The sequence below is a fragment of the Eutrigla gurnardus genome (assembly GCF_963514095.1).
Source record: "Eutrigla gurnardus genome assembly, chromosome: 10".
Classification (NCBI taxonomy): Eukaryota; Metazoa; Chordata; class Actinopteri; order Perciformes; family Triglidae; genus Eutrigla; species Eutrigla gurnardus.
Genome location: NC_139924.1, coordinates 29,789,190 through 29,801,435, shown reverse-complemented (window position 1 = coordinate 29,801,435; position 12,246 = coordinate 29,789,190). Strand labels below are relative to the sequence as shown.

General features: G+C 46.7%; 1 protein-coding gene across 1 annotated transcript in view; it reads left to right on the top strand.

The window, feature by feature from the left end:
* fat3a (FAT atypical cadherin 3a) overlaps positions 1–12,246 on the top strand; it is a 94,545-nt gene that overhangs the window by 51,190 nt on the left and 31,109 nt on the right. The window contains 8 exon segments of the mRNA XM_084019322.1: positions 1–59; positions 207–417; positions 1,714–1,782; positions 4,350–4,489; positions 5,617–5,892; positions 7,526–7,736; positions 7,837–10,565; positions 10,659–12,024. The exon segment at positions 1–59 is cut by the window's left edge and continues 256 nt beyond it. Of these exon segments, the coding sequence (XP_083875448.1) occupies positions 1–59; positions 207–417; positions 1,714–1,782; positions 4,350–4,489; positions 5,617–5,892; positions 7,526–7,736; positions 7,837–10,565; positions 10,659–12,024 (5,061 nt within the window).

Below are 12,246 nucleotides of genomic sequence, written 5' to 3'. Positions count from 1 at the left end.
AGACCGCCGTCGTGTCTTCACGCAAGGCCTTCGCCGCCGGGAGCTACGACATCCTGACAGTACGCAAGCCTTCTGTTGCTATGGTTACACCACTGAATGAATGACATCATTAACATTTTCCAATTATTGATACATGTAATTTCCGTATTGAAGTATTCGTACACAGTGTTTCCATGGAGACGTAAAGTCGTCCTCTGTGTCCTCAGATCAAAGCGACGGACAACGGCCGTCCTCAGAAGTCGTCCACTGCCCGGCTCCACATCGAGTGGATCCGCCGCCCCGCCCCTGCCCCCCTCCCCCTGCTCTTCGATGAGCCCTTCTATAATTTCACCGTCATGGAGAATGACAAGGTGTCGGAGATCGTGGGTGTGGTCTCCTTGCAGCAGAGCTCGGCCCCCTTGTGGTTTGACATCACAGGTAATCTCCGCCTCTGGTCCGTCAGGTCGGCTGTGTGTTGGTGTGTGTGAGGTGCAGCTCAGATACTGTGGCCTTGCTGCATGATCTGTTATGCTCAGCCCACCCCCGTCACCATGGTGACAGGTGTCAGGTCTGTGGTCTTCCTGAGACCTATAAGAGGTTTCTCATTCAGATACATTGTAGCCGGGAAATTCCCATCGTGGAGCTCTTAAATCCCTCACAGATTATGACATCAGATGATGACATCAGAATATGACATCACGGCGGCGCTCTCAGCTCAGACTTGAATGATGCTGGTTAACGTGCTTTAATAACTCCTTTAGGTCTTGAAGCTGTGCATGCATTCACTGTGGCTCCAGGACTGCAGCTCCCACAATGCACCATCCATCTGTCCTTGTGTTGTCTCTGTCCTGTCTCATGTCTTCATTCATGATCATCAGCTTGTTGATGTTTGTGAAACGTGGAACAATTCAAACAAGATCAAAACTTTATTCTTCATCTCTCCGGTCCCATGGGGGACACAGGAAGGGGCAGGGCTTAGCCCCTTGATTGTGGTCGTTTATCATTCTTCAGTTCTGAGAGAACAGTTAATATTTCTATGTCGTCACGGAAACTGTCTGTTCTCCTCTGTCTGTCCTCCTCTGTCTGTCCTCCACTATCCTCCTCTGTCTGTCCTCATCTGTCTGTCCTCCTCTGTCTGTGCTCATCTGTCTGTCCTCATCGGTCTGTCCTCCTGTCTGTCTTACTCTGTCTGTCCTCATCTGTCTGTCCTCCTCTGTATGTCTGTGTGTCCTGCTGTCTCGCCGTGTCTCTCTTCTGCCTGTCTGTGTGTCCTGCTGTCTCACTGTGTCTCTCCTCTACCTGTCTGTGTCCTGCTGTCTCACTGTGTCTCTCCTCTGTCTGTGTGTCCTGCTGTCTCACCGTGTCTCTCCTCTGCCTGTCTGTGTGTCCTGCTGTCTCACTGTGTCTCTCCTCTGCCTGTCTGTGTGTCCTGCTGTCTCACCGTGTCTCTTCTCTGCCTGTCTGTGTGTCCTGCTGTCTCACCGTGTCTCTCCTTTGCCTGTCTGTGTGTCCTGCTGTCTCACCGTGTCTCTCCTTTGCCTGTCTGTGTGCTCTGCTGCTGTCTCACCGTGTCTCTCCTCTGCCTGTCTGTGTGTCCTGCTGTCTCACTTTGTCTCTCCTCTACCTGTCTGTGTGCTCTGCTGCTGTCTCACTGTGTCTCTTCTCTGCCTGTCTGTGTGTCCTGCTGTCTCACCATGTCTCTCCTCTCTCTCCTCAATGCTTCTGACCTGGAAGGTTCCAGGTCTTTCCGTGAGAACTTCTTTATTCTGCAGACTTCTTGTGGCAGGAACTGTTCCTCAGAAGGTATCTCTTACAACCTCCACTTCCTGTCTTATCTCTCTACTTCCTGTCCTTGTCCTCGTCTCCCTGTGGTTGCTTGGCTGGTTTCGTGAAAAGGTATCACAACCATTTAATCTGCTGCCATCACAACGACAAGTGGACTTCACACGTGGACTTAATATGTGGACTTCATACGTGGACTTCACACATGGACTTAATATGTGGACTTTATACGTGGACTTAATATGTGGACTTCATACGTGGACTTCACACGTGGACTTAATATGTGGACTTCATACGTGGACTTCACACGTGGACTTCACATGTGGACTTAATACGTGGACTTCATACGTAGACTTCATACATGGACTTCACACGTGGACTTAATATGTGGACTTCATACGTGGACTTCACAGGTGGACTTCATACGTGGACCTCATACGTGGACTTCATATGTGGACTTCACACATGGACTTCATACGTGGACTTAATACGTATACTTTACAAATGGACTTCACACATGAACTTCATACATGGACTTAATACTGGGACTTTACACGTTGACTTAGTATGTAGACTTCATACGTGGACTTCATACGTGGACTTCATATGTGGACTTCACACGTGGACCTAATACGTGGACGTAATACGTAGACTTCACACATGGACTTCACACATGGACTTCACACATGGATTTCATACGTGGACTTAATACGTGGACTTTACACGTGGACCTAATACGTAGACTTCATACTTCATACATGGACTTCATACATGGACTTAATATGTGGACTTCACACATGGACTTAATATGTGGACTTCACACGTTGACTTAATACGTGGACTTCATACTTCACACATGGACTTCATACATGGACTTAATACGTGGACTTCACATGTTGACTTAATACGTAGACTTCATACATGGACTTCACACATGGACTTAATATGTGGACTTCACACATGGACTTAATATGTGGACTTCACACATGGACTTCATACATGGATTTAATACGTGGACTTTACACGTTGACTTAGTATGTAGACTTCATACGTGGACTTCATACGTGGACTTCATATGTGGACTTCACACGCGGACCTAATACGTGGACGTAATATGTAGACTTCACACATGGACTTCACACATGGACTTCACACATGGACTTCATACGTGGACTTCACACATGGACTTCACACATGGACTTCATACATGGACTTAATACGTGGACTTCACACGTTGACTTAATACGTAGACTTCATACATGGACTTCACACATGGACTTCATACATGGACTTAATACGTGGACTTCAAACGTTGACTTAATACGTAGACTTCATACTTCATACATGGACTTCACACATGGACTTAATATGTGGACTTCACACATGGACTTCATACATGGACTTAATACGTGGACTTCAAACGTTGACTTAATACGTAGACTTCATACTTCATAGATGGACTTCACACATGGACTCAATGTGTGGACTTCACACATGGACTTAATATGTGGACTTCACACATGGACTTATCACATGGACTTATCACATGGACTTCACACGTGGACTTCATACGTGCACTTAATACGTAGACTTAATACGTGGACTTCGTATGTGGACTTAATACATGGACTTCACACGTGGACTTCATACCTGCACTTAATATGTAGACTTCATACGTGGACTTAATACGTGGACTTCACACTTCATACATGGACTTCACACATGGACTTCATACATGGACTTAATACGTGGACTTCACACGTTGACTTAATACGTAGACTTCATACATGGACTTCACACATGGACTTAATATGTGGACTTCACACATGGACTTAATATGTGGACTTCACACATGGACTTCATACGTGGACTTAATACGTAGACTTAATACGTGGACTTTGTATGTGGACTTAATACATGGACTTCACACGTGGACTTCATACGTGCACTTAATATGTAGACTTCATACGTAGACTTCATACGTGGACCTTCATATGTGGACTTAATACATGGACTTCATACGTGGACCTTCATACGTGTACTTAATACGTACCTCACAGAGTGGTTGAGTTTAATGAGAAGGTGGTTTTCAGGACGGCAGGCCAAACACAGATGTCCAGTCAGACATGTAGACGGCAGATTCTGTCTCTACTGGACACCGAGTCCAAAACCCGCACCAGAACCTGATCCAACACGTCTGTTTAGATCTGTTCAGCAGACACACAGGCTTTGTTGTTCATTCAGCTTGCACGGCCGCTGTTCACGCTTCATTGTGTTGCTGTGATGTCGGACTGTCAGTATGCAAGAGTGTGTGTGTCTGTGTGTGTGTTGGGGGGGTCAGCAGCCCCCCTCATCTCTACCATCACACAGTCTGAGGAATATCAATGACCAGTGTGTCGTGGTGGTCTCCAGTTATGTGCTGTTCAGTCTCTACCAAACACACTGTTCATATTTAATGAACTGTTGGGACAGTCAGCACATGAATGAAAACCACTGGTCCGTGTGTGTGTGTGTGTGTGTGGCTAGTGTGTGTTCAGTGTGTTTCTTTCTGATTGTTGAATCTGTGTGACCTTCTTCCGGTGGAGCAGGTGGGAACAGCGACAGTCTGTTTGACGTGGAGAGGACTGTGGGGACCCTCGTCATCGCCCGGCCTCTGGATGCTGAGCAGCGCGCCTCCTACAACCTGACGGTGCAGGCCACAGACGGAACCAACACTGCATACACACAGGTACCGCAACACCTATAACACTGCATACGCACATGTACCGCAACACCTACAACTGCATACGCACAGGTACCGCAACACCGACAACACTGCATACACACAGGTACCGCATCACCTACAACTGCATACGCACAGGTACCGCAACACCGACAACACTGCATACACACAGGTACCGCATCACCTACAACTGCATACGCACAGGTACCGCATCACCTACAACTGCATACGCACAGGTACCGCATCACCTACAACTGCATACGCACAGGTACCGCAACACCGACAACACTGCATACACACAGGTACCGCATCACCTACAACACTGCATACCCACAGGTACCGCAACACCTACAACACTGCATACACACAGGTACCGCAACACCGACAACACTGCATACACACAGGTACCGCAACACCGACAACACTGCATACACACAGGTACCGCAACACCGCACGCGTCTTTGGTCATGGCGTTACCTGCTTTACTTAGAAATATTTAACCTTTCAACAGAAAAGATTCTCCACATACTAGTGATATTTTTGTTCATAGTGTCTCTCACACACATACACACCTGTAAAATGATGATGAGGCTCCCAGATGGCGAGTCAGCATGGCGTCACGCCGCCAGGGAACGTCTTCTCAGTGGAGCAACAGAAGGCCGGCGGCTGCAGCAGAGTTTAATTTTAGACTCCTCGCCCGCCAGAGTTCAGCTCGGTTCACTTCAGCTCGGCACGGGTCTCTGCTTCTCTGGAGGTCTGGGTCTGGATAGGAACCAGCACTAAACCAGCACTAAGCTTTCCTCCCCACGGAGTCCTACTGCTGTTCTGATTGGTTGGTTTCCTTGGCGACGGTGTCGTCAGCTCAGTGGTTAACACCTTCATCTTTTCCACCTTGATGTCTGTTTGTTGTCTCTCATATAAACAGTAGAGAGACAATGACTTGAGACAATGTGTGTGTGTGTGTGTGTGTGTGTGTGTGTGTGTGTATATATATATATATATATATATATATATATATGTGTACATATATAATATAAATCTACTATATATATATATATATATATATATATATATATATATATATATACATATATAATATAAATCTACGCTTCCTTCACACCTTCACATTCCAGGTTCACATCACCGTTGTGGACAACAACGACAACGCTCCCGTGTTCTCACAACCAACCTACGATGTCACTATTTCTGAAGACACGCCCCCAGATACCGAGGTGGTCCAGGTTCTGGCTTCGGACCGGGATGAGCACCACCGGCTGACCTACGCCCTGCAGAGCTCCATAGACTCCAGCAGCATGCGCTTGTTCCGCATCCACCCGACCCTGGGAACTGTGTACACAGCTCAGAGGCTGGACCACGAGGCCTGCGCCCAGCACATCCTCACTGTCATTGTGAGTCTACTGGGACCTTTTGGAGGGTCTGAGGGGGCCAGTATAGTCTGCACTGTTGTCTTAAAAGAATTCACTCCTTTAGTCTCCTATAGTCTCCTTTTCACTCATCCTGACGGTTTCCAGATAGTTAAGAGCCACAGCTGTAAGCTAGAATGTAGACCTGTAGACCTTACTCGCCCAGGTCTAAAGTAGTCCTGGTGATTCGTTTTAGAAGCTACAGAGATTTTACTCTGTAGGTTTTATACACAAGCCGACACTTTGCTGTTACTTTTCTACATTTACATTTACATTTAGGTCATTTAGCAGACGCTTTTGTCCAAAGAAGCGCATTCAAACAGTACATCAAGGTTATTAGGTCTCATGAAGTTAGTCAGCACTGGTCAAATGGTAAACGCAGACTTAAAGGAGCACAGTTTAAATCTCTCTTTACTCTTTGGTTATCAGCCTTGAGTCATCACAACGAGACGAGTCCTTGGAAAGGTGAAGCTTTACTGGAGGAAATCATTTCCACGTCCTTGCGTGTTTCATATTTAGAGTAGCAGGCGGGCCGAAAGCAATCTCTCCTTGTACCTGCACTCATCATTTAAGATAATTACCAAGCAGCAAAGCAGATTTTTCACGTCATGAGAGGAGCGGAGAGGATCCTTTCATACTAAGGAATCTGCTAATGGGAGATTTCAGGAAATACCTGTGGCAACAGAAAGAGTTGATGATAAATTGTGTTTCTCTTTGTGAACGCTGAGGTTTACGGAGCCCCCAAAAGTTCCTGTATTCACTACAGAGAGAGAGAGGAAAGAAGAGGAGCGAGGGATGTTAAAACTGAGTCAAAGGGAAAGTGACTGGATGAGTTGAAATTAGAGATGTTCCGATAACATTTTTACCCTCCTGATACCGATTCCGATACTCGTGCTGTGGGCCGATACAGAGTACCATACCGATACGTGTGTTTAGAAAAAAGAAAAAAGAAAAAGATCTTACTACGCCTGCATGACTGTGATATGATTATCATTGTGGTGAGGCCTGGCTCAGGTTTAACCCTTGGTAAAACATGAATGAATACAGCAAATGGAAGCCATTTATTTTTAAATAGAACAGTATAAATAAACAGTATAAAACAGTTGTGCAAATTTGCAACACTCGTGCCACCCCCTCGAAATTGAGTCTTTGCATATGTTGGCAAATATGGCTCTCAAGTTTTTAACTTAGTTCAGCGTGAGATTTTGGCTGAAGGTACGTGTCCACAGCGTTATTTCCATGCTTCCCATTCATTGTCTATGTAAGAAGCCTTGCAATGCCTTCGCGTTGCGGTGAGTTTCGAGAGACGGGGCGCCGCCTCCCGCAAGCTCTCGAAAATCGTTTAAACTGACTGTTGTCGATCTAAAATAAAGACAGATTCAGCAACTGCATCGCTTATTTCTCGCATAAAATGTTTTCAGAAACACATTTCGGTGAACTAGTTTCGTAAAATAAGAGAACATTATTTTTTAATTATCCCGGTAATTTGTCTGCGTGAGAAATACTAGATGTGCCGTGTGAACAGGTTGAAATGCGTGTATGAGGCATTTCCGATACTGGTATCAGAATCGGAACAACTCTAGTTGAAATACATTAATTATCAGATTGTTTTCCACAGGTGAAGGACCAAGAGTTCCCGTACAGGAAGAACCTGGCTCGTGTGCTTATAGAAGTGGAGGATATAAATGACCACGTACCCATCTTCACCAGTGCACTATATGAAGGCTTGGTCTACGAGTCGGCCGCGGTGGGATCGGCGGTGGTCCAGGTGACGGCCCTGGACAAAGATAAAGGCGTCAATGCTGAGCTGCACTACTCAATCGAAGCAGGTCGGCACCTCTGACATAATTTATCATCTGTATAATTCTTTATAATTACCCTGAAAACAAGACAACATCATCTTTGTTTTTTTTGCTTTTTTTCTGACAGGGAACACTGGCAACGCGTTCCATATCGAACCAGTCTTGGGTATCATCACTGTAGCTCGTGATCTGGACTTGTCCAACATAGGCCACTATGTTCTCACCATCAGAGTCACTGACAGCGGCACTCCTCCTCTGTCCACCACCACCATAGTACGGATTGCTGTGACACTCTCTGACAACGCCAGCCCAAAGTTTCCTCAGCCTGAATTCCAGGCTGAGATCACCGAGAACGCCATGGTCGGGACGTCCGTCACCACCGTGGTCGCCGTCAGCCAGTCCACCCTGACTTATGACATTAGACAGGGCAACACACATCATGGGTTTCAGATAAATCAGTACAGCGGAGTGATTTCTACGCAGAAGTCTTTAGACTTTGAGACTACAGCGTCTTACACCCTGATAGTCCAGGCTACCAACATGGCTGGCATGTCCTCGAATGCTACTCTGCTAGTCCAGGTGGTGGATGTGAATGATAACCCCCCAGTGTTCCAGCAGCTTCACTATCATGGCAGCATCAGCGAGGCAGCACCAATCAACAGCGTGGTCCTGAATTCAGATGACTCGCCTCTGGTGATCAAGGCCACTGATGCCGACCGCAACCAAAATGCTCTGTTGGTCTACCAGATTGTTGAGGACACTGCAAAGATGTTTTTCACAGTGGACTCTGGGACTGGCTCCATCAGAACCATCGCTAATTTAGACCACGAGACATTTGCCACCTTCCACTTCCATGTTCATGTAAGGGACAATGGCAGGCCACAATTGACAGCAGACAGTCCAACAGAGGTCACGATTCAAGTGATTGACACAAATGATTCGCCGCCTCGCTTCACCCAGAATGCCTATGAAACAGTTCTGCTGCTCCCCACCTACGTGGGAGTAGAAGCTTTGCAGGTTTCAGCCATAGATCCGGACCAAGACGTCCCTACAGAACTCACCTACTCTCTAACTGATGGAGTACTGGACTACTTTGCCATCAAACCTTCCAGTGGAATCATCACTGTCAAACATAATAACTTCTCCAAAGAACGTTTCCGCTTCAGCGTCAAAGTCTCAGATGGGAAGTTCTCCAGTGCAGCTTTGGTGACCATTCTTGTCCGAGAAGCTCTGGACTCTGGTCTCAGCTTCACTCACAGCCTTTACTCTTCATCCATTCAAGAGAATGTATCCAATATCACCAAAGTGGCTGTGGTCAACGCTGTGGGAAACCGTCTCAATGAACCACTTAAGTACACCTTGTTGAATGCCGGCACAAGCTTCAGAATCCGTCCAACTTCTGGTGTGATTCAGACCACTGGAATCCCTTTTGACCGTGAAGAGCATGAGTTCTATGAACTGGTTGTGGAGGCAAGGAGGGAGCACGACCGTCTGCATGTGGCCAGAGTCATGGTTCGAGTCCAAGTCGAGGACATTAATGATAATGCCCCTGTGTTTGTTGGGCTTCCTTACTACGCAGCTGTTCAAGTCGAAGCAGAGCCAGGGTCGCACATCTTCAGGGTCATGGCAGTAGATGGTGACAAAGGAATTAATGGAGAGGTGTCTTACTATCTCAAGGATGACCATGGTCACTTTGAGATCAGCAAGCAGACGGGTGGTCTCAGCCTCAAGAAGGCTTTTGAGTCTGATTTATCCAACATGGAGTACCAGATGGTGATCTATGCCAGAGATGGAGGTTATCCACCTCTCTCATCTACGATAGAGTTCCCCATCACAGTTGTCAATAAGGCCATGCCCGTCTTTGACAAACCATTTTATTCTGTGTCTGTGAATGAGGATGTGGTGGTGCACACACCTATCCTTGGCATCAACGCCACTAGTCCTGAAGGTCAAAACATCATCTACACTATTGTTGACGGAGACCCGTCCCTTCAGTTTGACATTGGTTTTGACACTGGAGTCATAAGTGTCATCCACTCGTTGGACTACGAAGCAGCGGCGTCTTACCATCTGACCATCAGAGCCACAGACTATCTGACCAGCGCCCGTGCAGAAGTTGACGTAGACGTGCTTGTCCAGGATGTAAACGATAACCCGCCGATATTTCAGAAAATGTCCTACAAGTTAGTTTTGTCTGAAACAGTCATGATTGGAACTCCGGCACTTCAGGTTATTGCCACTGACCAAGACTCAGAGAAGAACAACGCTGTCCGCTACCAGATCTTCTCAGATGTGCACAACAGCACCGACTACTTCCACATTGATAGTAGCAGTGGGTTAATCCTTACAGCCCGTATGCTGGACCATGAACTAGTCCAGAAGTATGACTTCATCGTCAGGGCCACCGATAATGGCTTCCCACCGTTGAGTAGTGAAGTATCAGTCATAGTTGTGGTGAATGACATGAACGACAATCCACCAGTTTTCAACCAGCTCCTCTACGAGGCCTACGTGAATGAGTTAGCACCCAGGGGTCATTTTGTTACCTGCGTCCAGGCCTCAGATGCCGACAGCTCAGATTTTGACATGTTGGAATACAGCATTTTGTCAGGAAATGAAAGAATGAACTTTGTGATGGACAAAAAGACAGGAATCATCACATTGTCCGGCCACCGTAAGCAAAGAATGGAGCCTGCCTACAGCCTCAATGTGTCTGTGTCTGATGGGGTGTTCACCAGCACTGCCCAGGTCCATGTGAAGGTGCTGGGGGCAAACCTGTTCAGTCCGGTGTTTGGACAGAATGTGTATGAGGCCGAGCTGAGAGAGAACGCTGCTATGGGAACCAAAGTTATACAAGTAAATGCTATTGTAATTAATTTGATGAATAAACATTGATCATATAAGTACTGTAATTATAAAATGATCATGTGTTTGTTTGTTTTTTTTCAGGTGAAGGCAACAGATGCAGATCCTAGACTTTTGGGTCACGTTATTTATTCCTTTGTTAATGATGTGGGCAAGGACCAATTTAGCATTGATGCAAATGGTCAGATCAGCACCGTAGAGAAGCTTGATCGTGAGGACCCGGCCAATAAGGACATTGTTCTGGCCGTGGCAGCCCAGGACTCAGGTGGACATGTCTCTTACTGTACGGTACAAGTCACTCTGTTGGATGATAATGATAACGCACCTCGTTTCCGTGCCACAGAGTACCGAGCTTCAGTCAAATCTGATGTGACTAAAGGTTTTTTGGTAACGCAGATTCAGGCTTATGATCCTGATGATGGTAAGAACGCCAAAGTGACGTATTCACTTTACAGCGAGGCACATGTCCCTGTGGTGGACATCTTGGAGATAGACCCAGACAATGGTTGGATGGTGACTAAAGGCAGCTTCAGCCACTTAAGGAACTCTGTATTATCTTTTTTTGTGAAGGCTGTGGATGGAGGAAGTCCAGTCCGGCACTCTCTGGTGTCTGTCTACATCCATGTTCTCTCTCCAGACGCTTTCATTCCTTCCTTCAGCCAGCACCAGTACTTATTCAACATGCCAGAAGACACCCCCATAGGTTCAACCATAGGGACGGTGCGCCTCAACACTCCTTCTGGGTATGCCTCGTTCCCAGCTACTTTTTCCCTGGTCAACGGAGAGTCTGGAGAAAACAACCAAGACGCCGCCTTTGTGGTGGAGAAGGATACCGGTGTGATCAAGATTGATAAGCCTTTGGACCACGAGGTGATTAAAGGATACCATTTCAAAGTCTCTGCCACTGTTCAACAGGCCAAGCTGGACTCTGTGACTTCTGTTGATATTGAAGTCAAAGTGTTAGATCTAAATGACAACAAACCAGCATTTGAGGCCAGCTCCTATGAGGCCACAGTTATGGAGGGAATGTCAGTTGGAACCAGAATCCTTCAAGTCCAAGCACTAGATCCAGACTCAGGTGCCAATGGTCAGGTAACATACAGTCTGGGGACATTAATCCAGTCAGAAGGGGATTCATTGGTTGACACCTTTAACATTGACAGCAACACAGGCTGGATCTTCACACACAAGGACCTGGACCATGAGACCAACCCATCCTACATATTTACAGTGGTGGCCTCGGACTTCGGGGAGACCCTGTGTCTGTCCAGTACCACCACAGTGACCATAGCGGTTTCAGACATCAATGACAACCCCCCCAGATTCCTGGAGCAACACTACTTTGGTTCAGTTCAGGAGAGCGACCCCCCAGGCCAGGTGGTGGCGGTGCTGAACACCAGAGATGATGACAGCTCTGCCGTTAACCGTCAAGTCAGCTACCACATCACTGGTGAGTACCAGTAACCTGGAGTGTGGATCTGCTGTTAGTAACATTAGTAACAGTAATTGTCATTAGCAGAGGAGCTAACGATGACCAATGAATGATTATTAATGACACTTGAAAAGTATTGCGATACTGGGTTCTTAAATACAGCTTTATTAGCAGCGGTACGTATGAGTCACTGTGGGGGATTCCTGATTTTAGCAGCTTTCCCTCATCAACTTCTCACAG